Consider the following 27,595-nt stretch of genomic DNA (forward strand, 5'->3'; position numbering starts at 1 on the left):
GTGTGTGTGTGTGTGTGTGTGTGTGTGTGTGTGTGTGTGTGTGTGTGCGCAGACGTAGCACATGTATTTATGTATATATATATATTTTTTATTTATTTTATTTTATTTTATTATTTTATTTATATTGTTATTTTTTCTTCTTTTTTTAACATTCTCTCTTTTAATTTTTAATATTCTTTTAGTTACCTCCTAGTTGTTTTTCTTTTTTCATGACTATTATTATCACTGGTTGGATTGCATAGAAATGCTTATATACAAAAAAGACATTGCAATGATATAAGAATGTACTATAAACTAAGTAAGTTTTTTGCAATAAAGTAAAATAATAAAAGTAAAACATGTGGTGTCTTTCTCAAGGCATCTATGCTAATTAAAACTTTACACAAAAACAAAAATTATGCGGTGCTTATTAAATGCAAATATTCTGTCTCTACAACAAAGAATTTAGTGCTTGTAAATCCTGTTATCCACTATGCAGTCATTAGTTTTAGAATAGTACCACCATTTATGTGTGTTTCAAGTGTGGGTTGTTTATCATTTTGTATAAGTAGGGGGAACTTTTTTATATTTCCTTTAGATCTATAGCTGTATTAGTGCTAGTGCTAGTATTGATTCAATTCAGATATGTAATTATTACCAGAAACATGGCCACAAGACAACCACACATTCCTAGAAAAGTCAGATATATAGACATTACTACAGTAGCCAATAGGCCTCAGGAGAGCAGAGCCTTGCTTCATATTGTCCATCGATAAAGAACCAATACTTATATATAACATGGTGTGTCTGCATTATTTCACTCTGTGAGGGCATCTGCAGGTGGTGCAGTCCCCACAGTGAACTACACATTGCACACAGAGAAGGGATTAGAGGGCAGATTAGCAGGGTTAGGCAGGGTAGGGTAATAAAGGAGACAGGGTGCCTTAAGAGTACATAGACAATGATTACCCTCATATCAGCCTGCACAGGTGCCTAGTGTCCAGACTGAGATGCTAAGCATGCAAGCTAAAACAGGAGAGCCCCCCTCCTTAGCTGTGTGAGGACCGTGTTAGGCAATAGCAACAGATGAGTAGTGCTGGGTGGAGCTCAGCCCCAAACTACTGTAGATTATACATACTAGAACAAAATTGTGTGATCCCCACAGTTAAGTGTCTATTTAAATAAAGCACAGTCAAATCAAGAACTGCTGTTAGAGAAGTGTATCCCATTATGACCCTGTTTAAGTGCAGTCAGATTATCTACAGACCATTACAGACTGTTTCTGACATTAACAATGAAAACAAATGGGTCTAAGTTCATTTCACGTTGTAGTACTTGCTAGTATCAACAGCTGATGCCAAATGCAGACCAAATCTGCTTTCAGGCAAACCAGCTCCACTGATTAGGATAGAATGGACACCCACCAGCCCTGCCTGAGCTCCAAAAGGTTTGATGAGCTTTTCAGGAAAGGCCAGGGTTATCTGAAGGGACGTAGAGGCTAGTTAATATCACCAAGCAGATCCAAACTGGAGCTCCAAGCGTCATATTGAGGCTATACACTAATAGCAGTAATCATTATTGTGATACCAGGTCAGTCCACTGCCCTATTCTGTCCTATTCTACTTGTCTTGTCTTAATGCACAATATATTGTGAGTGACAAAAACTTAATTTTTTCTGACAGAACAAGAATTTGCGAAAAATGTGATGAAGGCAGCTGAAGGAGCAAAGGTCGTTGTGGGGCAGCAGGTACAGCTTTGTTTATTTGATGTGAACCAAAGAAAATGCTTTAGGGATTATCACAATGTCTTACAGAGGGTTATTGAAATGAATTCCTACAAAAAAGTTGTTTGTAACATTTGGCCTATCTTAAACAAAGTGGTTCTTCCCTTTGTAGGAAATGATGCCACTGCAGTACATCTACACAATGGCACTAGAGCAAGACATCAAGAACAGTGTGACGTCTAGAAAGACTTCAGAAGTGCTACAAAACCGCTGTTACCAAGTATAGAAGTCCACACAAACACATACAAAAAGTTTGAGTTTTGGTATAAATCCTCACTGTCTTTTAGTGGTGGGTATGTAGCTGTAACGTTGTGTTTAATCCAGTATCTCTGTCCCAAAGGCCTTAGCTGCCAAGAAAAATGAAATCGACAAATGGCGCAGAGAATTTAAGGAGCAGTGGGCAAGAGAACAAAGGAGGATGGTAAGTGATTTAGGTATCTTCTTCATGGCAGTAGTTAAACTCAGTTTATTACACTGTCAAAACTAATTTACTCACATTTAAGACAGCTCAATAGACTGGGTGCCTGAATAAGCATCTAAAGCAAAAGTATTCTACTCTATGAAAGAATGATCTGTCTCTTATGACCTTGTTTATTTCCGCTTAGAACATATTAGACTGCACATGGCTCACACAGTAAAAAATAATTTGTTTTTTTCCCTCTGTATCTGTATCCCCCTTGCGTGTTTTCAGAATGAAGCGGTGACAGCTTTTAAAAAGGCTCGTCATCAATACTTCAAGTACTGTGATGAGCTATTAAAGGCTAAAGCTGTCTCTGCTAAAGCTGTGGACGACACAGCTGGAACCAAAACACTGGATAAGAGGCGGAAGTCGAAGGATGAAGCCCAGACTAAGGTGAATATCTCCTTAATACACATTGATATAATCTGTAGAAATGCACTTCTGATACAGTTTAGTACAGAATAAAAAACGGTTTATTATCATTTTGCTCATAGTGTGTGTATAATGTTTAACTATAAAAAACTGACACAATAACAATTAAATCAAAACGATGTAAATGTGTGATACTTTAGCATATCTCAGGTCTTCTCTCTGTCTCTGTCCAGGTGATGGAGGCAGAGCTTTTGTACAGACAATGTGCGAGTGACGCCAGGATCCACCAGGATGAGTTAGTGAAGGTTAAAGAGAGAATTATTGCCCACATTCGCAAGCTCATCTGTCAGGGAGATACTGTGCTGAAGGAGGTTGGTATGGAATCAAGGGAACTAAACATCTGTCAGATTGTTTCTAGATAAGGTGTTTACTGCAGCAGTCTCTAAGCATACATAATTAAATGTGGCTGTGGTTTAAATATAGGACATGTAATAGTAATGTCATGCATTTGTTTTAGTCAGAGTAAATGTCAATGACTTAGACCACTATATAAACATTTAAAAATTAAATGGAATAAGAAGAGTAATTTTCTGACATGATATATTACACCCTTGCAACTATTTGTTGATAAATAAGCACAGTAAATGTATTTTCTTTGTCTCCCCCATCATGTCTCCTCCCTGCATCAGGCCACAGTCAACATGTTTTATTACCAGCGGCAGCAGACAGAGCCCGTTCCCCTCGGCTACCACAACCTGGAGTTGACATGCAGGTCCATGGAGCCTGGCGAGCCCTACCTGCTCTACATCCTCAGCAAGCCCCGCCCTGAACAACGTGTCCAGGTTTTTACCTTCCAGGAGTACGTTCCTCATTGCAAAGGGTACGATAAACTGACCAATAACTGTTTCTGCTGTTACTTTACTGTGGCTACGAAAATAATATGTTGCTGTGGGGGGGGTGTTATGGCCTTTAATTTATATGATAGCTTGCCAGGGACTCAGTCTACATGGTGTGCACTCTCTACTGGGTGAGTTAGAGGTTGCTCTAATATGTCATTTAAAAAACAAAAATCATAATTTATATGTTTAAGGTCAGAAGGGAAACTTAATATTAAGTGATAGAAAGGAAAACGTTGGACACTTTGGATGTATCTGTGTGCTCAACTTTTGACTGGTTAATCTATTTTCAATAAAAGGCGGAAGAAATTGCTCGATATCCACTGGGTGTACAATCTGTATGTCAATCTGCTAATTCTTTGTTGTCACAATCCTTTTCATTTGAAAGGAACAAACGAAAAACCAGCAACCCACTCAGCTCTCTGCAGGACTCTTCACCCATGACAGATGATAGCCTTCTCAGAAGATACAGCGATGGCAGTAAGGACTCCCCATGCTTACACCATAATTAGATAAATTATCACTTTAATTTCATTTTCATTTCATTTTTGTTTCCTTGTGTTTTGGTGCACTTTAGGGAGAACAGGTTACAGTGACAATGAGAGTTTTGGAGGAAGTTTAGAATCTCTGTCCAGCCCTGGTAAGCACAAGCCTGCGTTTGTTTCCGTAATATTTCTTTCACATGCGTTTGGAAACATTTTAAAAAATAAACATGTTTGCTTTCCCCTCTACTGGACTGCATAATTGAAGCTCATACTAATAGGAGGCTGCCTAAAACCGCATCCACATTGACAGTATCCTCGGACGACATGGACGAACGGGATATAGCTTCAGAATCAGGTTTGTTACTCCCTTTTTATGCTTCTATAATCTCGTATGGTTATTAAACCGCATGATTCTATCTTTTCCCTTCTCCTTACAGAATGCATTGACGGCCAGCCAGTCAAAACGCGCACAATTTCAAGAGCTGCACTGACACACCGACTCAGGAAGATGAAGAGCAAAATGGTCAAATGCAAGCAGTGTGAAAACTACATTGTTGTCAATGGGATCGAATGTGAGGAGGTACGAAATGACAGGGCGTTTTGAGAAGAACAGCAGAACATGAACGGTGCTGAGTAAGGTTGTTAATATCTTCTGTCCTGCTCCTGTCCCACCTTCAGTGCGGGCTGGCTTTGCACAGGAAGTGTATGGAGGTGTGTCAGCTGGAGTGTGAACACAGGAAGGGGACTGTGTTCGGAGTGGAGCTCTCTCTGCTGTGTCGCGACAGGCCAGAAGAGGTGCCCTTTGTGGTGCAGCTCTGCACGTCTGAGATTGAGAGTCGCGCTCTCTCGGTCCAGGTATTATTTACAGTGACTACAATGTTGCAAAAAAATAAAATACTGTACTACCGTGTAAGTGTTACTTGTGGTCTGTTAACAGTTTTCTGCTTTTGTGTTCTTCTGAGGGGGTGTATCGTGTGAGTGGGTCCAAGCCCCGCATCCAGAAGCTCTGTCAGGCCTTTGAGATGCAGAAGGAGCAGGTGGAGCTCTCTGACCTTTCACCGCATGACATCACCTCGATCCTTAAACACTTCTTCAAAGAGGTACAGGAGTCATTGCCAAATGAACTTTACTGAATTAATTAGGCGGATTATAAGAGAAGGTAGTGTCAGACCTGTCATAGCTTTTCTCTGCTCTCACTCAATAACCTTTCTATTCCTCACTCTCTTCCAGCTCCCAGAGCCTTTACTAACCTTTGACCTGTACAGTCATTTCATCACGGTGGGAAAGACCCTTCAGCACCTGAGTGAAAGAGAGCCAACACCAGACACTAACGAGACAGACATCATTGACAACCTGCAAACGTTACTACAGAAACTCCCTCCATATTGCTACAGCACGTTGCAGCACTTGATATCTCACCTGCAAAAGTGAGCATGCAGCAGGGTTACAGACCTCTCTAGTTACATTTTACCTGGTTTTACCCATCCCTGCCAGAAGATTTTTCTTGAATTTTCATGAAACTTAAATTTGTCGGCTCTCTGTCTTCACAGAGTTTCAGAGAACTACGAGAACAAGATGTCTGCTAGCAATTTGGGGATTGTGTTTGGGCCAACACTATTGCGCCCTCTTGTGTCTACGGACATGCCAATGATTGCCCTGCTGGAGACCAGTTACCAGGCTGTACTTGTTGAGTTCCTCATCACACACCATGACAAGGTTTTTGGCCTTCAGCAGAGACCCAGTACGCCCACTCCCCCAGCCCCCACCGCACCTCTTCCAGACACCCCTCCCAGAGCTTCCTGTGCCCTGGATAGGGGCGTTTACACCGGCTCGGAACACGAAGCCTCCTCTAGAGAGCAACCACACTTACTAGAAGTAAGTACTGCATTGATGAAATGTTCAACTCAAACACAGACTTGGTGGTTGCTGCTGTATGCAAGTGTGCAGTTTTTTTTTTTTTTACAGGACTCACAAATGCATTTTTTTTATAGTAGCATTTGACTGCCAGTTGAATCAGCAGTAGTTGCTTGGCATCGACATACAGTACAGCTGAGTGAGTTTGGACCTGAGCTATTTTTCAAGTTTTAATAACCTTTTGAAGAGCCTTAGCACCTTAACCTCATGTTCATTCTATCAGGATTAACATGCTGCACAGCTGCTGCTTTTTCCTTGCTCTCTGGTCTCTGACAAGCATAGCCTTCTGTCAATCTATACTATTTCATTTGGGCATTATCTACTATTGCAGTGGCTGTATCAGCTTAGAGGCACAAAAGTTAAATTATCTGTCCTTCAGGAGGATTAAAACAGCACTTAATACTGGACTACTTAATCCCAAAGTTTAAAATGTCTTGGACAAGGATTCAATTTATACCTGATATAAAATAGGCATAATCATCCAGCAGTATTTAATGGCCTTCCCCCGTAATAATCACTATCACATACTGCAGTGCTGCAGTATCTCAGGTTTAGATGTGATCTGTAAACACTTGCAGAGATCCACCACTCAACTTGTGTCATTCCAACAGAGTCGAACAATCAAGAGAGAGTCAAGCGAGGGTTATATATCTGACAAGTCTTCATCCAATGAGGCAGTGGACCAGCTCAGCCCTGAAGCCAATGAGAGCGCAGGTAGGCGTGACCTAGCGACAAAAGCAGTTACTCCTGACTAGCATAGGTGAAGATAATGTTAGAATTGAATTCATAGTGTTGAAGTCTCATGTAGTTTGTAGATGTTGGGGCTTTTTTTTAGTTGTTGGTATAATGAGCTGTAGATTACTGTCGTCTTGTACCTTTACTGCTTGAGGACATGTTTTTATTAATGTTTTCTGGAGAGCTTGTAGGTATGACACATACAGCTCCTGAGTTGTTTACTGTATTTATCACAAACAGGTGGTTTGTACTAGATCCAGTTACACAGTATCTTCCTAAGCACCAGATACACGGGGTGCAGAGTGCCTCAAGGGTTGGTTGCCGTTCCAATTTTTTTTTTCTCACTTTACACGTTTCCTCCAGTTATTTATAGATCTAAGACTTCCTTCCAGTTTTTGTTCCGCTGATGCCCTCTAGTTATATTCCTCTGTAAAACTGGGTGAGTCCGATTGCTTAGCTGAGTGTAAAACTTCCTCTTTTCTTTGCTTGCTTTATTTATTAGTGCTTTCTTCTCTGTGGCTAGGACACCAAGCAGCTTCAAGGCTTCTATTCACAACCGCACACATCAAATGCAAAATAGTAGAATAGTTTTGAACTTATGAACTTACCACTTGTGCAGGATATAGTTCCAGTCTACGCTGTAGACCTTCCACAAGAACTTTGTAACAACATTTAACTAAGTCAAGTTTTCAGTCAAGGCGATGCTACTTGTCGCCAAATTTAGGTTCTGTGTTTAAACTGCCTGAAAACAGTCGGCTGTATCCAAGTTTATTATAATCACTTAACCTTTACTACCTTTAACCTTTAATTACTTTATAAAAACGTGTGCTTGTTCTCCCTCTCCTGCCTTAGTCCTGGCTATGAGAGTAGTATCGAGCAATCCTCAGGGTGAACCGGTGGGGGAAGCAGACTCTCATTTGGGGACCCAGCCCAACTATCGCTTCACCAGACAGCCTGTGAAATATTACCGACATCATAACTCAGGAACACGGCTCCCCAACCCAGGTCGTCCAATCAGACAGCCGGCAGCCCCAGCGAGGGGCCTTCCAGGGAGTGCAGATAGCAGCAGGAGCTCCTCTCCTGAGCCAGGGACCCGAAGACTTTCCCAAAAGTTAGACGTCAACTTTGAGAACACCCACCAGCCCCACCCGGCCTCCATTTCCACAGAGAATAAAGTGGAAGTCCCACTGAGTCCCCGCGAGGTTGTGCAGTACATGCTGGGACTAGAATCAATATTTACATCCGCTACAACTGCAACATCATCTATTACAACACAGGAGTCTTCTAAGGTGGTGGCATCTGGGTGTCCATCTGATCAGAACATCAATCTGTCCAATAACAGTGCTCGACAGAGTCAGGCTCTGTGTCAGTCACCAAAGACAATTCCTGTTGAGCACAACCTGACCTCACCAGCACAGAAAATCCTGTCTGGCCTGAAGCTGAGACGCTGCCAGTCAGGGAAGGACGAGCAGCTCTTTGTCTGAGGAAAGATAGAAATCTCCAGACAGTTCACTGGAATATACTCAGACGCACTGGAGGATGTAAAGTAATAATATCTCCTTTATTGTCTGTAATTACTGTCAAGACTCATGCAGGTTTCATGAACAAAATGCTTCCATATTTTACACACACATATCCATACACAAAAATGTAACTGTCTTTGAAAGATTACTCAGACGAAGGTTCAGTTACCTTAAAGTTAAACTCACATTTGAGTCTTACTTTAAAGGTCCCATGGCATGAAAATGTCACTTTATGAGGTTTTTGAACATCAATATGCATTCCCCCAGCCTGCCTATGGTCTTCAAGTGGCTAGAAATGGTGATAGATGTAAACCGAGCCCTGGGTATCCTGCTCGGACTTCGAGAAAATTAAAGCTCAGATGGGTCAATCTGGAATCTTGCCCCTTATGAGGTTGTAAGGGGCAAGGTTACCTCCCCTTTCTCTGCTTTGCCCGCCCAGAGAATTTGGCCCAGCCATGAGAGAGAGACATCATGGCTTTCAAACAAGCAAAGTGGCAGTTGGTCAAGCCCCCCAATCAAAAGCCACAGACTCAGAAATGGCACATACTAAGGAAAGCTCATTGTGGGACTGGCTCTAGTTGCTGTCATTCTGCACCAAGGCTGAAATTTGGGAAAGAGACTTCAGATACGGTAACAGGGGACCACTAAGACCTATATAAAAGCATCCAAAGAGCACCATGTCATGGGACCTGATGCTTACTTAGATGCCACAGCTTTATTATGACTAATCTGATGTTGATCTGTTGACCATCCAGCTGTCTAATATCCAGACCACACTAGAGAGGTCCAGGTACTTATCAGTTATTAATGCCCCTGATGTATTTAAATGTAACAAGCAGGTTTGAAATGCAAACTAGCACATATGTCTCAAGTTTCAGGTTTTGACCTAAACAAACTATAACGAAAATCGGCTAAATACAAAAGCCACCAAGTGTTATTTTTCTAAGATAATTTTGTTATCTGTTTGTTGTGCTTTTGAAATGTTTTATAGGCTGGATTTCTTTGTGGTACATAAACTAAGATATACCTTCAGTCATGTCATAGTGAAGTTGATGTCTCATAGTTCCATGTATCTTTCCTGTTTCAACACAAGGGGGCGGTCTTCTCCCTGTGTGTGGGGAAAACATGCCAGACACAATAGCTGAAGGGCAATAAACCACTCATTTCTAATTACATGTTTTAAGATGTCACTTTTCCTACTTCCACATCAGCATTTTCATCCATAGACCTGTTTCATTTTAGAGTGTGCATGGCATATGAAGTGTGGTAACATTTGCTGATGTCTAGATTGTACTATGGTTGACTGTGATAGCTCTCATCTTCATTTGCCTTTGTCTCTTTTAAACCATTTCACCAGAATCAGCAGTTTAAACATATAATGAACAATTTGCGTCATGATAGATTCCTGTTTCCCATGTGGAGGGAGATGCATGTCTCACCGCAAGTCTGTTCACGTATCAACTGAAGTCTCCGTCTAACCTTGAACACAAATGCAAAACATCATCCTCATCTGAGTTATCAATAGGCTGGATCATCGCTCATCTTCCCCTCATCATCTTCCGCACCTTCTACCTCCCTCCCTCCCTCTCTGTCTGTCCATCTCCTCCCTCGCCTTTTTACGCACAAAACAAGTCGGAGCGCACTCGCGGCTGGCGGAGAAAACGGGAGAGACAATAGACAATAGTTTTGGTCATCATGGTATTTGGATTTTTACCTTAGACAACATGCACGCCGGACTGTGAGATAGCCTACAGGTGAAAAATCTGTGAACGCGTCTGTTCATTCGCTGGCCGAAAGTTTCTCCAGGTTTTAATGTTGCCAACCGAGATTTCAGGAGGAGTGTGTTTCACCTCAAGGTAAGACTCCGTAACTCAAGAACACGTTGTCAGTAAAGGCAGACTTGGGATTTCCAAGTAATTGTGTTGACAGAATAGATATGTCTCTTATTCCTGCCGCTGCGCCTGCGTAGCTCCAGCATTATTTTGTGTGTGTGTGCGTGTGTGTGTTTTTAATTGCTCAGGTATAAACAAAAATGTGAAGCCACCGTGGCCGTGCTATCTGAAAAAAATGATCTTTGATTTGGTTTGTTATTCCAAACAAATAGAGGAGAACCGATGCTATTGCAGGTTGGGGTTCAGTTAGTTGTTCAGCACATGCTTTGGAGATTATCTGATGCTTATCGTGGGTAGGCCTAATGTTTCATTATCACATTAGTTTACAGCTGTTTTAGGAGTAATCCCATCCAAATGTTAGACCGCATAACAACTCAACCTTTTATTTTCCATAACACGCAGCTAATGTTGGTCCTGTCCCCAGCATTTTAAACTAAACTATATTACCAAAAAGATTTCCTCTGCTTGTTATATTAATTACTGAGCACATAAAGGTTGGTCATTAACTTCAAGTCGAGCTTCTTACTTTTTCTTTGATCGTCAATCTTCACAGTGCGCTTCAACTTCATAGAACAATGTATTGACCCTCATACGACGTGGCAATTATATTTCCTTTAATTATAGCTCCAGGTGACCTGCAGCAAAGTCAATGATATTTTTTTCAACAATTTTATTCCGGCAATCAGAAGCCTGCCAGAGTGTCAGGCTGTTAGTCTCAACATGTATCATTATCGATGAATTACACAAATATATCAGTAATGTATTCAACAAGCAATTAGGCATAACAAATCAGCTGTATTTACATAATTCATTTGTTTAATTGAATTACTTTATTTTCTGTGGCAATGCGGCAATTGGCCGATGTTCAATAGCCTCCCAAAGGTTATTTATTATAAACATGGGGATTCTTTACAAATATCACACCAACAAAAATCTTAATATCCAAAATGTAATATCTAATTGTGAAATACGCGATAATAGAACTATTTATTTATTGAGCCTATTAAAATAATACCAGAGAGTCTGACAAGGCCATAGCAAAGGAAGTACTTGAGAAATTGGTTTCCTCAGCCAACTTGTTTTTATCCCGAATTTGTCGACTTTTAAAGAGAACTTTGGAGGACACTGAATGCGTCTTCAAATGATTCTTCTGCATTACTCCATTTTGTCACATGAATAATATGAATAAACAGATGTAGGGTACACATTAGAATAATAACCTAAAGGTAATATAAGCTGATTTAATTATTGGCTGTAATTTTCAGGAAAGATTTTAAAACATAGGCTATATATTTTCAAAATAGCAGTAACAAAAATGTTTAAAATGACCCTGTAGTTATTTAAAATGAAATGTAAATTAGGCCTTCTACTTTTTGGTATTCTCACAATTGTATCCTGCTTAAAAAATAAATTAAAATTAATTAAGTAAAATAATATATGTACATATATGTATATATATAAATATTAATATATATATATATATATATATATATATATATATATTATGTAATGTTTGCTCAAGGGATATTTAAAGGTTGACATTCTTTTTTTAAATTATCAGATGACTACATGTAGGGCCCTTAACTGTAGCCTGATATTAACCAAAAATGAAGCTTGCATAACGGGCTAAACTTTGATGCTTGATGTTTCTTTTGATTTTTTTTTTCATCAAATCATCAGACATGTATCTGTCATTTTTATGTTTTTCATGTTTTCTGTCTTTAAAAACTTGAAATAAATCCAAGCTCTGTGTGTGTGCGTGTGTGTGCGTGTGTGAGCGTGTGCGTGTGTGTGTGTGTGTGTGTGTGTGTGTGTGCGCGCGCGCGCGTGCAAATTCAATCTAATTTGAAATCTTAACTTAAAAAGTCGCCTTGAAAATATCTTTTCGAAGTGACTGATTTTTATAAGCTGCGAGCATTCGCCTACATTTTGTCTCATGTTGCCCTCATTTTCAAATGCATTTATTGCAGTGGGTCTGACATCTAACAGAAACGGTGAATGTGTTGTCTTTCTGTAGCGATCACACTGAGGGAAGGAGAGAAGGGATGAAAACAGAGGGAAGCCCGCAGCCCTGTCAGCAGCAGCCTCCATCCTCAACGCCTTTTGGTGAGCTACCTGGCAAATTGCTGCATAAGGCCCAAACATGAAAATACATCAAAAATGATCAGAACACAAAATATTGTCAGAATACCAAGGCACGTAAACTTTAGCCTCTATTTATGAATATTATAAAGAACACTAGGAAGAAACACAATCATCATCATCACAATCAAATTCACTGTAACCTCGCTATTAAGTATTCACAAAATATAAATCCCTAGGAAATGTGTGTGTGCGTGCGCGCGTGCGCGCGTGCACGCGTGCAACCTATAATAAGGAATATTAGAGGGAAACCATGAGAAAAAATGCCAGACACAAACAATGTCATACAGCCTAATCATAGTGTTACATTTTACTGGATTATTTTTCAAGTCAAATAGGAATGAAAAAGAAGAATATAATTGTTAGGATACAATAAACCACCATAGGCTTACATAAAAAACTAGGCCTAGGCCTATATTTACGGATAAATTAAATTAATGTCATGAGAACTTTTTAAATCTACTGTCTAAAAAATTACTATCAAGTAGGTCTTGGTTTTTGTTTTTAGTTTTTTCTAAATGTTTGCCTATTGCGTACACCCGCACAGGTTGGCTCACTCTATGTTATATGACTAGCCTATTATTAAAAAAAATATCCGTGTTAACAGCGTTTCACAGATGGTCACGGGGGAAATTTGGAAGGAGTCAACATTTCCTTATGCAGCATTGGAGAAACTTGGACTCATGTATTTTAAATATTCGGCCCTGCCTCTCTGTGTCCCTATCTACGCACTGATATGCTCCCTCCAGGTCCGGAGTACAGAGGAGGGGGAGAGGTGTGTGCGGGCTGCGAGTCTCCCATCGCCGACCGCTTCCTGTTGCGCGTGAACGAGCGCTCCTGGCACGAGACCTGCGTCAAGTGCGCCGTGTGTTTGAGCTCGCTCACCGGGACCTGTTACTGTAGGGATCGCCTGCTGTACTGCAAGCACGACTATGAAAAGTAAGAGTCCACACACACACACACACACACACACACACACACACACACACACACACACACACACACACACACACACACACACACACACACACACACACACACACACACACACACACTTTGTTGAAGTGAACTTCTAATCTGCAAAGAAATAAGAAATTACCTCTCTGTAAATATGGCCAGGTAGTGACAGTAATTTGAGATATGATTATTATTAAAAGTCACAAAGAAACTGAACATTGGTTTAAACTGAATTTGTTAGATGTTAAACTTTGTACAAAACAAAAAGCAGGTGGAAATACTGAACAGAAGGTGATGAATTGTCAGAATTGGGGGCTTGACAAAGTGCCTGTCAGTTTCAGCATGCTGAGATCGAGTCTCTTAGACTTGAGATTAACTGATGAATGACCTTGTCAAAAAAACTTGTCTAGGCCTACCTGGACAAAAGCATAAATCTGGAGGGGGGGGGGCATCTAGAGAAAAATCACTTATGCCCGCATCTCATTTATGCAGTTTACAGTTCATTCTTCAGGCTTTTACCAAACAAGTACGCATCATTTTAATAGTTACTGAGCAAATGAATGTACGTGTCGAGAAAGGTTAAGTGTTTTCAGTGTTACAAATTACTTTCATAAGTAATATCGTAATATCGCAACCAAGTCTGATTTAAAGAAAAAAACATACATTTCACTAATGTATCTCTAAGACAGATATAGCTGGGAATTATAAAGTAGGCAATAGTGTTCTACTGATTTTATGAAAATTTCAACAATCCTTTCCCCCTACAAAGTTATAGCTTTATAGTTATAGCTATAGTTATAACAAAAAACACTTTGTGTTGTAAATTCATGTTCAACCCCAGTCTGTCATTTCCAACCAGTGTGATGTGTACAAAAGCTTTGCTCAAACGTACACAGCTTCATTTTAAATTGCAGTCAAGATCCCAAAAGACATTGAATACGTTTTAGGCTGAAGTATACCAGTGTGTCTACAATTAATGGAACATTTTAGGTTTTTCCATTTCATTTTAATTGTACCAATGCCAAACATCCAAATTAAATATAACATTTTGTGAAAGTGTGATGCAGATATAGCTCCAGCGTAGCAAATGTTTGATCCGTGTGTGTGGCCATTAAAGACGGTTTGAGGTATTGAGGTTTCAGATGATTAACTGGAGGAGCTAGGCACTTACAACAGAGTTCTTCTATGGAGAAACATGTGAACCCCTTTCCATCTGCTAAGATTTGTGTTAATTGAATTAATGACAATTATTTGTAGTTGACTGTTGCAGTACTCTTTGTCTGTTTGTGACATAAAGTTATACTTATGGATCTGAGTGTATAGGACCATTCCCATGGTGTTTATGCTCCACTTTCAATGAACAGCACCTGATACTGCTATTTAACATTCCAATGTAAAGTACAATGTCTGGACATACTGCAATATAAAGCAATAACACAGAGTTAATACTTGCTTTGTAAAATGTAAAGTGTGGTATTTTTTTGTTTGATAATTCAACTTTTGAGGCCGTACCATTTGCATGTGTGTGTGTGTGTGTATGCGTATGGTGTGTGTGCTGTTTGTTGCGGTTGTTTGGTGTGTGCCGTGGTCAGTGGGTGTGCCTGCGGTGGAAGCTCCAGGATTAGACAGCTGAAGGACGAGCCTGAAGCTTGTTATCATTGTTTTGAAAAGTGTCAGACGGCATCCAGCAGCACAGACTCTCCCACTATACCTGACATCTGGAGGAGAATCTGGAGGAGAGAGACAGAGTGTGAGGGTGAGTGTGAGTGAGTGTGTGTGTGTGTGCATATGTGAGAGAGAGAGAGAGGGAGAGAGAGAGAAACTGGCTGATGAAAGTCCCATTGTGTGACGTTTATCTGGAAAAATGAGTGGGAAACGTGGAGGCAGTAGCTTATCAAAAATAAAGCACTTGGTTCGTTTTTAGTGATGGAATGCAAAAGTGTATTTGCTTCCCTCGTGTAATGATTGTAATTGTAGATCCAAATTAATAGTCAGCGGCTCACTCACTATGGTGTTGATTTAGTCCCCTATACATTGCGTATGGATGGTTGCCTTGTTGTGTGACTCGGTGCCAGACTTGGCACACAGTACTGCCTGTGACCTTCAGTGGATCAGCAACAATGTCTCCTTGTTTTCCCTGCAATATGTCCATCAGCACCTTACACTACCACGCTCCTACCCCCCATCTAGAGCAGGTGTGTGCATTGTATCAGAAAATAGATGTCCAAGAATTTGGAACGTGCATTCAACATGTTAGGGGAACCCGTACAGTTATTAGGGGATGCTTATTTTTCTTTTATTCCTTTACTTTGGTTCCATTTTAGTTCTGGTCGAAAGAAACAGAGGCAGGTCAACTGCCTGACATATAGACACATTTATTGTCAAGTATACTTTTAAAGAATGTGTGGAAGAAATGTATACATGCATGGTAAGACCACGTCTTGCAGGCCTTTCTTGCTCATACTGGGCTATTTTCCATCTCTGCCTCATGCAGTATCTCGGGCTTGTCTAAATGTTTTTTAGTTCATCCTTTGCTTTGATTACATCACCCAGCACACAGGCAGAACTCTCCTCCCTGACTGTCCGTCAGCATTGGTTAGAAGCCACACTGTACAGTACAGTTACCCGTGCATTTGTTTGCATGTGCTTGTTTTCAGTTGTTAGTATTTCTGAAAGCAAATGGTGAAAAAGAAATAAATACAAAATGGGGATGGGGGGGGGTAGTCTCTGAAAAATGTATAATTAATCTATTCTGCTGAAATGAAAAAAAAACTAAATGCTTGTAGAATTCTATCAATTCAAATGAGAAGACAAATCTAATTTTGAAATGTGACCCATCCCCCACCCTGATTCATGTGGGCTAAACTGCCTTCGAGGCAAAAGTTTATTCAACGTTTGCATGTTAAATGTTTTCCAAGGATATTTTGCTTCAAAATGATTACTGTGATTCTCAATGTAAGGTGTCAACATATCAATAGACTAGTTAGGGCAAAACACATAATCCTAATCCAAAAATTCAAGCATCACACTATATAACCATATAGAATACAGGTTCAGTTGTGAGTCACATCCAAGTTTAGTCTCTGAAATGTCTTGTAATAAATGAGTGTCTACCACACTCCCACTCATTATCTATGCACAAAAAAACAGGAGGCATGCCTTCAGTTTTGAGATTCCCTGTTCTCAATCACTTATGGAAATTAGGGGATTTAGACACAATAAACTCAAGTGCATCTTGTGGATTTCTCGGGTGGATTCATTTTTGTTTTGAAACCTCAAGAAATTCTCTGGAACTCCATCCTGCTATGGACTAGATGTTCAGCATGAGGCTTTAGAATAATTTAGTGGCAAGGCTTCCCTCCACATTCTAAATTCCCATCAGGATATTTTTATGCTCTGGTTTATTGCATCATTTTTGCCGGCAAGACTGATAAAAAATTTGGATGGAAAACCACATAATTTACCACATCGGAAACAGGAAGTCTAAGTAGTAGTGGGTATCATTTTTTATAAAGATCTAAATGAGCTGTGTTAGAAATTAAGTCTCAAAAACGTATTTATTTTGAACAAAAGTTACAGAACAAAAATAAGACAATGAAACCACCTCATTAGCAGATGGACATGCACGAATATAGTCTACCCTTCTCATAATCTTACACACTTTTTTCACAGTCATTGCCTTTACGCACTGGCTCGACATGATGGTTCCTTGCCAAACTGAGCAGTATAAGGCCAGTGTTCCCTGGTCAATAGTGCTGAGCCCAGACAGAACAGAGGGTAGTCTGGCTGCGTGGAGCCTGCAAGCTCCCTTGTAAGCCCCATAAAGGCAGCTTCAGCCCTGTGAAAAACAGGTCACCAGGGTGGATATTCACTAAATCTTGGGTTTAATACCCCCACTCTGTGGGGTGGAGGGCACTGAGACTATATCTAGGTTCACAAACCCTGTTTTTGCAGACAGAGAGAGAGAGACCCCGCTGCCAAAGTTATGGAATCTCCCTCTGCTGACCAGGTATCTATACAGGAGGCTAACACTGATACACTGACAGAGTATCCTCTCAAGTTACGGTGCATTTAAACTTCTGAGTCTTGCCGCTCTAAGACACAGAGACTGAGGATAGAAACAGCATCGTCTACCCCTGTTCTCCCCTCCGTACCCCCACACCAGCCACTGTGTCTCTCCCTGTCTCTCTATCCGTTACCTCGTTCATCACTGTCTGCTTTGTAATATTATTTCTCTATTCCAAACCTCATTTCCTTCTCGTTGAGATTGATGGCAGCGATGACACCAAACAGTTTATCTCCCCGTTTATCCCTTGTTTTCTCTTAATCGTCTCCCTTCCCTCAGCGCCTCTTTGTGTCTCAGGATGGAAATGGGAGGAGGTGGTGGGGAGGCTGATTGGGTACAGTGCTAATTACCCAGCATTCTGTAGCTGTCCTGTGATGACAGGCCTGACACTAGGCTGCAGGGAAATACTATTAGAGAGAATTGTGCGATGACACATCATAAGGACAACAGGCCCTAATCCCCATCAGCTAGTACCTTGACTATGGTTAATGAGTCAATGCCATTTTAAGGATTTACTTTCAATATATTAAGACTGAATATGGAAACATCATTTCAACAGGTCTTTTTAACAAAAGAAACCCCATTTCTTCCTTATTGTAGTTGTTACAAACCACGCAGATTTTTGGCCTCTAAAATTAGAGAGGTGATGAATTGAGTTTTTTGTGGTGTGCACAGTAATAAAAAGTTACTTACTAATTTAGAAATTGCATAATATAAAAAGTAAATTGTCTTTTAAGAAAACATTCGGGGGGTAGCAAAAATCTCAGATATTTTCAAAAACTAGGCAAACAAAACCAAATCTACATGTATTGCTAGAAATGCAAGTGACAAAATGTTCATTTTGACTGCAAGAGGAAAGAAAGTTTTGTGGTTCAGAGTTGGTTTAGGTGAATCCTGGCTGCACTGACTGACAGGACTGTCATATATTTTATATATTTATGTATATCTATATATACTGTCATACTGTATATATAAATCCCAGTGAGAGGTTACACATAATACATGCATATGTGGTTCTGAGACGTTCAAACATTTCTCCCTAACCAGGAGCCTTACATAGGCTAAACTTGCAGCTCAACAGATTTTATAGTATAAATGAAAGAACATCAGGGAGAAATCTCGATGATGAAGAAAGGGTTCGAAATGGGATAAAGAAGGTAAAGACGAGGTGTAGGAGATTTTTTAGGAAGATATGCAGCCTCAGATCAGGTGCATGCATGTGTGTGAGGAGGGGGTGAAATTGCCACAGTTTTTGCATAATGTGAGATGAGACCCCATCATCTTTCCTCCCCCACAACAATTTTATAACAGACAGCTAATAAATGTTTCATGGCAGAACAAGCTGCTCGCCTTGGCTTTATTAAATCTGAGATAATAAAAGCAGAGAGGGAGAGGAAAAAAGAGAGAGAGAGAATAGGGGGGCGCAACAGAGAAAGAGAGATAGGGAGATCGGCGTAGACTTTTCTTAAATCAACCGGCTGTATCTCCTGTTTCTGGGGCAACGGGTCCCGCTGTCCCCCGCCACCCCCTCCCCGCTGCTTCCCACTCCGCCAGAGTCAGACAGGAAATGAGAAACGGGCAGACAGGATATTGCGTTCTGGTGGCCTGGGGATTAACTGTTTTATCTAAACTAACACACACACACACACACACACACACACACACACACACACACACACACACACACGCCCCCTCATTCACGCACACCCACATACACACACCTACACACAACCACACACACGCCCTCTCACTCAGTCACACAGTCACACAGTCACACACACACACACACATCTATATCACACATAGCATTCATTCTTGGTAGCATCAGGTGTAGATCACACACACCCAGAGACACATACCATGCAGACCATGCATGTCATGCAGTTTTTTTGTTGTTAGTTACATTACACAAGGTCTTTGGAATATTACAGGCGTCAGTGCTGCTCTCATACAGAGCTGGTCTTGTTACCTGTGTGAACGATTGACAGTGGGAGGTATGACATGTAACTGTGTAACTGTGGGATTGGCTGAGGGTTTGTGCAGAAAGGCCTCTGAAGATGTATTCTATACACTGAGGGCCATTAAATAACAACTATTAGCCTATATAGCTTTTACACATTTTGAAGAGTGGTCATTGAGCAAGAGGACTGTTTATGATGTTACTTTATTGATGCATGGATGGATATGGTGCACAAATGACAGCATCTGTCAGTTTTTTATTGATGTTTGTACCCAGGAACCTTATCTGTGTTTACACTAACTGTGCATATTTGTGTTTATGTGTGCATGTTACTATGTATACCCACGTCTGTGTGTGTGTGTGTGTGTGTGTGTGTGTGTGTGTGTCCTATATCTATATATATATATTATATATATATATATATATAATAGATATATATATATATATATATATATATAAATATTTTTTTTTGTATACATGTGTGTATTTGTGTGAGTGAGTGTGAGTGAGTGGTGGCAGAGGTAGCGAGTATCGTGGGGAATGCTGGGAGATTTTAATAACACAGAAGCAGTGCAGGGAGATTTAATAAAAGGAGATGATGTGATTACTGAACCCTGGCTCTGAGCCATGTTGCTTCACAGAGCAATATCCGCCAAAAGTGCGCACACACACACACACACACACACACATACACACACAAATTCACACACCCTTATACACACATCTCAGAAATGGATACTAAACAGAATACAACTGAAAAGTAAGATTGTTGCATATTGTTGGTTCTTTTTGCATCTACCACATGAATCCTTGGATGTACATTCGTTTTCAGGTAATGTGTAAAAACCATTTGTGTGACCCACATGGTCATTCTGAACACAAGATGTGGGAATCAGTTAGCTAGAACATGAGTACCTTGATTAGAGACAGAAATGCATCTTGAACTACAGGTAAGGAATCAAAATGAGTGACAGTGGTAGATCTTTGGTGAGCCACTACTTTAGACCGAAGCCTTCTCTGTCCAAATTCTTCTTGGCTTGCTTACATACAAATCTTGTTACCATACCTGTATAAACATCCATCAATTATGAAAGCAAGCACAATAACTGTAATTGCTCTAAGACACAAACATATTTATGGAATGATTGTGTTGCGGTCCACGCAATGTTGTGCTTGTCAAAGCTCACAGGCAAAACAAAGCCACATGACACAGCTTAGGGAGATGATGAAGAGTCTTATTCTGTTTGCAAGAAGGAAAGGGCAGATTATAAACACAAAGTACTCACACAACACATCACCTTTTTCTGCTTCTCTGCATTTGATCTCATAATCAATGAGCTTGTGTGCCACCTAACCGCTCAGAAATCCATGACACTAAACATGAAGGTGTCCGCGGCCAAGTTGAGGTTTTTACATCACAAGCTGTCTGCACTTACACTTCTCTTCTTTGTAATTCTGTACATATCTTTAATATTACACACATCACTTCATTAAAGGAAAGCCCTTTAAATCCAAAGTAAAGTCCTCTTCTAAATATCTTTTATGATAGATTTGTTCACAGCTGGTCTTAACTCTATACCTCAGCTGTTTAAATTCTAATTTTCATTTCATTTCCACTTAGCGGAAATTGAAATGCAAGAAAAAAAATTTCTCTGTAATATAGTCAGTGTCATGCAAATATTCTTTTTTTCCCAATGATTCTTGATAGGAGCAAAGATATGCCTGCTATAATAGGGATATTGAAACTTTGAAATTCTTTTTACTGTGGTTCCATATAGCATAATAAAATACTTGGATTGTCTTCAACTTTTCTTTTGGTATTTTACCAACCATATTCTGCTGTAAAAAAAAAAAAAAAAAAACATTTAATCAAAATTACATGCCTGTTTGTATGACAAGTGACCAATAAAAAAATTAAAATAAATGTATTCATAAGTAATTTGGAAACACATACATGTAATTCCACTCAAAACATGAAAAACTGATTTGGTCTGGAACCTCAATTTACCTAATTCATGTGGATGTTTTTTAACCATCATGTCTAAATTGATTTATGGTCAGGGCCAGTGAGAATGATACTTCTATTAGAGGGATAATACTGATCTACTTACAGACCCCCCTCTGTGGCAGTTGCCCCAAGTTGCCTTCATTTGCCATGTTGAGTAAATTCCTGCCGTGCTGTGTACACCCCGATTAGGGAGTGTGGGACTTAACCACCAACATCATCATTCTTATGTCAAGCAATCCTGTGACAATTCTGTTCTGTTGTATTTAGTTTGCTGTGAAAGGAAGCATTGAAAGTGTTGAAGTGTGTGTTTGGATGGAGAGTGAGCTACAAAGAGCAGAGTGGGTATTGCTCTCCTTTGTAGAAAATGTGTTAAATGCCAGATATTGTGATAAATAAGGTGTTTGCATTACATCTTTTCAGATACAATGCACTGTTAAAAAAAATAGGTTGAGGAACCTTTAGTTAAACACATGGTCCTGCCACAATAGAGTTTATAGGGACAAATTTGTTAAGTTAGCGACACTGTCATTTGGGGAATTTGGGGAGCGTTTGGCAGATGGATTGAGAAAGATTAGCCGTAGCAGCTGCGTTTGGGACAGAATCACAGATTAGGAGCTCTAATGTGCAGACCTGGCTCCTTCTTTACACTCCAGATTTAGGCAGCAACACCTTCCTATCACTCAGTCAGGGAGCGTCAACACTTCTGCCTTCGTCCCATCCTCCCCCTATTCACTCCCCTCTCATCCTCCCTTCCCTCTTGTCCAGGTTTGTACTTTGTTCATGGAGATATCTGCATCCGCTGACCTTTCTCTTTCTTAAACCTATGCTCTGACTACTTGGTAACTCTTTCTGTTAAAAAGATATTCTGGTGATTCTGTACTATTGCACCACCAGCATGATCATGGGTCATGGTATGGTGAACAAGGTAACTAGTCAATGTCAGACTAAGTATACTGATACTCAGTGGGTGGGTGTGTGCAAATGTCTCTGTGCATGCATGCCTGTGTGTGCGCATGCATGTGTCTGTGAGTGGCTATGTGTTTTAGTGTGCATAAGTGAGAGGAGAGAGATTAACCCCATGCTATCCCCAATCCCTGGTTATGAGTTTACAGCGTCTGTCTGGCCATTGCACTGTTTAAACAACAATCTAATTAATCCTGTCTTTATTAGTTTCAGTGAACTGGGGAGGCGGGCTGGGAGGGCGTGAGGGAGAACTGGGAATGCTGGCAGAAAATACTGGGGAGGGGGAGGAAACCAAGTGTGAGAGCAGGGATTTGAGAGGAATTTAATGGCTGAGACTTAGGCCCTGTGAATGGACATAGGGATGTGAAGAGATGGTGAGGCAGGAGAGAAATTGAAGGGTTATAACATCTCACAGGAGGAGACGGGAGACAGAAAAGAAGTAAAGTGGTCATGAGAAAAAGCCGTGGACCTGAGAAAGACCCTGTATATAGCTTTATTCATAGAGTTAAACAACCACTTCAAAATGTGTGTGTGGGATATAGATAGACTGAAGTTTACCCCCATTAAACTGATCTCCACATTTAGGGATTAAGAAGGGAAAGACTCTACAGGCAGCCCTATTACCAAAAGCTAGCTACTGCCACCTACTGTAATGAGGGGGAAAAGAAAATACAATCTGAAAATGCGGACAACTGTAATTCCTCTCAGCAGATGTTCACCTTGTTGCTATGTGAATTGAGTACTGTTTATATGACCTTTAATTAAGAGACTGTGCTAATCTCCAGATGTGCCAGAGCTTGTTGTCTGTGCCTCCATCTTTAATTACCTCACCTTTTCTGCACTCATTGACTCCCATGATGCTATGTTTTACAGTTTATGTAGGTATCCTTCACATATAAGCCCATACGTGTGTCTTTCTGTGCACCTCCAGGCTGTTTGTAAGAAAGTGCAGTGCATGCCTGCAGGTGATTGGACGTTCAGAGCTGATAATGCGTGTGCTAGGCCAGGTGTACCACCTGGGCTGCTTCACCTGCTGTGAGTGTGAACGCCGGCTGCAAAGAGGTGATGAGTTTGTGCTGAAAGAAGGCCAGCTGCTCTGCCGCATGGACTATGAGAAGGAGAGGGAAATGCTGGCTGCTATTAGTCCGACACCAACTGAATCAGGTACAGTAGGTCTGTTACAAGGCTTCTTTGCTTGGACCACATTTAAATCAATTTGTTCCATGAATTTTTTGAATACATCTTCACAAACTGTCTTTCTTTTACATGCATGCACCCAACATATCTTTTAGCACAGCCAGTCTCAATCACATGTGAAGTGAAAATGGGGGTTTAAAGGTATCAAGCTGATCCCTTGTTCACTTGGTTATACATATGTATATAGTGAACTGGATCTGAGTAAGTTATTAACAGTATGACCACTGGGATACTGAGTCAATGACGTACAACTCAACTGCTTAGAACAGCAGCAAATATGTCATCTTTCATTTTGAGATGATGTTACTTCTGTTTGGAAAGAGTAGCAGAAGTGTCTTGATTTGTGATCGGTAAGGATAATCGGCGAAGGTGCTCACTGGTTTTTACAGGGCATTCTGGGAATGTTTTACAGTAGAAGGAACTGAACTGCCAGTTTGCTGCATCAATTTGGCATTGGACATTCTAGAAACAGTTTTCTTCTCCAGAGGTTCACTGCCTACAGAGATAGGGACCAGTTAAAGAAACACTCACAATTTTGCTCACAATCATTTCAGTGTTAAATACTTATTTTAAATTTATGAATTATGAAAATGTACCTTCTCCTACGGGTTGTTCTCACTGTTTTGTTGTTTACTTACCTTGCTCAGTGAAAAGTGAGGATGAGGACGGTGGAGGAGGGTCCGGCGGAGGGAAAGGTGGTGATGAAGGCAAGGAGCACAAGCGTTCAAAACGACCACGCACCATCTTGACCACACAGCAGCGCCGTGCTTTCAAGGCCTCCTTTGAAGTGTCTGCGAAGCCTTGCCGCAAGGTGGGTGGACCAGTTTTTTTTATCATTGGAAATGTTCACAAGAAAATAAGCAATTCATCTCAACTTGTGTCTGACTCTCTATCTCTAAAGTTGTATTTTAATGAAAACCTCTAATCTGTAGGTGAGAGAGACACTGGCTGCTGAGACAGGGTTGACAGTGCGTGTTGTACAAGTGTGGTTTCAAAACCAGAGAGCCAAGGTAGGACTTCATACATTTTCTGAGGACATGTTCTGCCTCACAGATCAACACAATGAGAAGATTCATGCAAGCTGTGGATTTTTTTTTTGCCCCAGATGAAAAAGATAGCTCGAAGACAGCAGCAACAGCAACAGCAGCAGCAGGAACAAGAGCAGCTGGGAGGGACCAGGAGAGGAGCAAGTAGAGGGGGCCGCCAGAGCAATGACGACAGTGAGGGTAAGAGCTAATGCTGTAAAGTACCAAAGCAGGATCAAGAAGAACATAAGAATAACACATGAAATAGTTTGACTAAAGGGCTGCTTACCTCTACACAGATGGCTCTAGTACCCATGGCATGGATGGGATGCTGGGATATCCTTCTCTGCCACGTCAGCAGCTACTCGCTCTGGACCCCAACATCTACGGGGGAGAGCCATTTCGACACGGGCTTACACCACCTCAGCTAAGCAGCGAGCAGCTCCACTCCTATGGTAAGACAGGAGGTCAAAGCTGCCAATTCAAAAGAAACAATCCCTTCAAAATGAAAATGTTGTCATTATCTCCCTTAAAGATAATATAACTTTCATACATACCAGTCTAAACCATAATTCAAGGTAATGGGGCCCATTTAGCGAGTTAGTCTTGTAAAGTCTGTGAGGAATTGATATAAGGAAAAGGCTGAGATTGAACTACAGAGACTGACCCATTGTCTGTTTTGTAGGTCCATTAGCTGTTGAGTTTAGTATAAAAATAGTGTTATATTTATATGTGTTTTCTGGTGGTGATTAAAAACCGTTCCACTTCCATTTCTTTTCATCGCAGACTCAGAGACCGTGTTCCATGACCTGGACAGCGATGGAAGCCTTGGTCACCTTGGAGACTGCCTCTTGGCAACAGGGGACGGTAGTCTCCTGCCAGGGCGAGTGGGAAATCCAATTGACCGCCTCTACTCCATGCAGAACTCCTACTTCACCTCCTGACCCTTATAAACTCTCACCCTTCCCACTCCTGTTCCACCTTTCACCTCAGAGTTGCAGCTAATGGAATCTGTCCATCAACATGCCTGTGGGATCACTTTCCACGAAATAGCCTACACACAAACACACTTCTAAGCTTTCATCACAGGCCAAAACCATCACCGACATAGTCATATTATCACTTTGCAGCAGCAGATTAGCGTTGTGTTCCAACCATCTTTCCTTGACAAGAATCACATGCTGGAAATACAGACACTGTAAATGTCCAAGGTATGTAAAGAAAGACCTCAATTTCTCCTGTTGTATTTATGTAATATTCAATGAAACACATTTCATGGCACTTTTCAACAAATAAAATGACAAACAAAAGACACGTATCAAACATATTAATATGTATATCATAATTTACAGACAATTATTGGTTGTTGAAAGTAAATTCATCAATCAAGTTACATGTATTTATGAGCAGCTGAGGGTCTAAATTAAATTAGTGTATTGCATAACTTTTCTTGACAGGACTAGTGATTAGTTATTGTGTGCGGAAGACTGCAGCGTATACAATACAGTATATGGATTGGAGTACAATTTTGCTCTCAGGTTAGTGTGTATGTTTATGAAACCTGAGCTATAACTCAGGATATTGTGCTGGATAGGATTACAATTTGACTTACCCAGGACATAGATTGAAAGAGGAAGAAACTCTCAATGTCAAATTTCAAACCACAGTCTTAGTTTTTTGATAATGCATGACAGGTATAATATGGACCAAAAAAAAAAAATCACTTTTGTTTTTAATATTTAGACACTACAGGGTCATTTGAGAAGCCTTATGCGGAAACAGGGTTGTATAAGTGATTATTGCTTTAGCTTTCCCTTCTATTTTATAATGTAATCACCAAGAGTAAATGACAACCAATAGATCTATAACTCCCAAAGTTTAGGAAAATGGGCATATGATGATGTGCTCTGAAATGTAAATGTGAGTATGACCGTGTTACAAGTAATTGTTGTAGTCAATTTCTGTAAACATTTCTTTCTCAAACATCTCAAATTAGAGGTTGTTAGGTAGATATTTGTACCTTCTTCTGTGATTATCAGCAAATATTTAAACAGTAGCATGATATTTATGTGTCACAAAGTAGGTCTAAAGGAATAGCCTCCAAACTGAAGTTGGATAGCAATTGCAGAAAGCATCAGAATCAGACTCACAATGTGGTGCAGGATATAATAGGATTAGGGTGATACTTGTTTCCTTTAGGTGCCGGTGATCAGCTACAGCTCGTGACATTCTTTCATGACATTATGTTTGACTCTGATCACTGACTCATAGTGTTTTTTACAGTAATATTTTCGTGAATGTAACTTATTTGTGCGGTATTAGGCAAGCTCCTATCTTACTTTTTTGTTCAGTGACTGCCAGGTGATGTGCTTTGAATGTAATGTTGCCGTATCTTCAATACAATCTGCGGTTTCATCTTTGAAGTGCACGTGCCTTATTTTCCTAAATGTGATAAATGATGATGCACTGATCACTTTTTCGTCTGGTATAAATCTAAGATATTACACTTGAAAAGAAATGAATCATTTTCCCCTCCTCTTCAAAGCTTTAATAATTGAACCAGAAAAGGTCTGTTCTGCTTAGTGGTCACAAGGCTCATAACTCAGTATCCTCCCTCTGTCTCTCTCAGTAGTCCCGCGGATTAGAAGTGGACAGCCTCCTCCTTTCTTCCCAGACTCCCTATTTCTTAGTCATTGAGTACTCAGGAGAGTTTGTGCGGGAGTGATTCATTCCAGTTTAATATTTGACTCTGACTCAGACCTGGAAAGGGCAAGGGTGGGAGGGACAGACTAGACATAAGCAACAGAAAACAACAGGCATGACCACACCAGATGATTAATACAAGTCTGATGTCAAATTTAATTAGATGGTTCAATACAAATCTGAAAAAAAACAGACTTCCTGCATACAGAAGGCAAGTAGAAATGTTTTTTTGTTTTTTTTTTAAATAAACACAACATGAGAAGAAGAACAACGCAGTAATTACATATTCTACACAGGGTCTTACTCACAGTAATGTTGTATTAATCTCCTTTATCTTTGTTGAAGAAAGAAAAATAATCCCATTAAGTAACAGAGGAAAAGAGGTATCCTAACAGTCACTGTACATACAGTAACATGGTTGGTGCACCTGTGAGACCAGCCCATCTGTGCTGCTGTGGAGACAGGAGTAATCTGAGGGTGATGAAAGAGGTCTGAATACTACGATGGCTGAGGTACTGGGTCTGCAGATGGGGGA

At 40.4% G+C, this 27,595-nt stretch overlaps 3 protein-coding genes across 5 annotated transcripts in view; 2 read left to right on the top strand and 1 right to left on the bottom strand.

The window, feature by feature from the left end:
* The window catches only part of gmip (GEM interacting protein), a 13,331-nt gene extending 5,045 nt beyond the window's left edge, over window positions 1-8,286 (top strand). Inside the window, exons 6-22 of one of the 2 annotated variants that reach the window (XM_032538542.1) lie at window positions 1,662-1,726; window positions 1,875-1,982; window positions 2,103-2,183; window positions 2,454-2,615; window positions 2,828-2,965; window positions 3,284-3,474; window positions 3,879-3,970; window positions 4,068-4,130; window positions 4,241-4,330; window positions 4,413-4,555; window positions 4,654-4,830; window positions 4,938-5,075; window positions 5,206-5,402; window positions 5,526-5,850; window positions 6,501-6,603; window positions 6,988-7,063; window positions 7,477-7,594. In XM_032538542.1, coding sequence (XP_032394433.1) covers window positions 1,662-1,726; window positions 1,875-1,982; window positions 2,103-2,183; window positions 2,454-2,615; window positions 2,828-2,965; window positions 3,284-3,474; window positions 3,879-3,970; window positions 4,068-4,130; window positions 4,241-4,330; window positions 4,413-4,555; window positions 4,654-4,830; window positions 4,938-5,075; window positions 5,206-5,402; window positions 5,526-5,850; window positions 6,501-6,603; window positions 6,988-7,031 — 2,117 coding nt within the window. In that variant the 3' untranslated portion in view covers window positions 7,032-7,063; window positions 7,477-7,594. Of the gene's footprint in view, window positions 1-1,661; window positions 1,727-1,874; window positions 1,983-2,102; window positions 2,184-2,453; window positions 2,616-2,827; window positions 2,966-3,283; window positions 3,475-3,878; window positions 3,971-4,067; window positions 4,131-4,240; window positions 4,331-4,412; window positions 4,556-4,653; window positions 4,831-4,937; window positions 5,076-5,205; window positions 5,403-5,525; window positions 5,851-6,500; window positions 6,604-6,987; window positions 7,064-7,476 lie in introns of both variants that reach the window. The other variant, XM_032538541.1, reaches the window with a different exon arrangement.
* Window positions 8,287-8,833: 547 nt separating this feature from the next.
* Window positions 8,834-26,780, top strand: lmx1al (LIM homeobox transcription factor 1, alpha-like). Its single transcript, XM_032538589.1, has 9 exons — window positions 8,834-10,003; window positions 12,057-12,145; window positions 12,931-13,120; window positions 23,067-23,299; window positions 23,980-24,143; window positions 24,265-24,342; window positions 24,438-24,558; window positions 24,657-24,812; window positions 25,144-26,780. Exons 1-9 carry the CDS (start codon window positions 9,960-9,962, stop codon window positions 25,299-25,301), a joined length of 1,233 nt encoding a protein of 410 aa, XP_032394480.1. The 5' UTR covers window positions 8,834-9,959; the 3' UTR covers window positions 25,302-26,780.
* A 409-nt stretch (window positions 26,781-27,189) lies between these two features.
* The window catches only part of chchd5 (coiled-coil-helix-coiled-coil-helix domain containing 5), a 1,946-nt gene continuing 1,540 nt past the window's right edge, over window positions 27,190-27,595 (bottom strand). For both annotated transcript variants that reach the window (XM_032538621.1, XM_032538622.1), the window contains exon 4: window positions 27,190-27,581. In XM_032538621.1, coding sequence (XP_032394512.1) covers window positions 27,559-27,581 — 23 coding nt within the window. In that variant the 3' untranslated portion in view covers window positions 27,190-27,558. The remainder of the gene's footprint in view (window positions 27,582-27,595) is intronic.

This window comes from Etheostoma spectabile, chromosome 15 (genome assembly GCF_008692095.1).
Source record: "Etheostoma spectabile isolate EspeVRDwgs_2016 chromosome 15, UIUC_Espe_1.0, whole genome shotgun sequence".
NCBI lineage: Eukaryota > Metazoa > Chordata > Actinopteri > Perciformes > Percidae > Etheostoma > Etheostoma spectabile.

Coding starts and splice junctions, on each gene's coding strand:
- lmx1al (XM_032538589.1), top strand. CDS start 9,960: ATGTTGCCAACCGAGATTTCAGGAGGAGTGTGTTTCACCTCAAG. Junction 13,121..23,066: donor TGCAAGCACGACTATGAAAA/GTAAGAGTCCAC, acceptor GTGCACCTCCAG/GCTGTTTGTAAGAAAGTGCA. Junction 24,144..24,264: donor CTGCGAAGCCTTGCCGCAAG/GTGGGTGGACCA, acceptor TCTAATCTGTAG/GTGAGAGAGACACTGGCTGC.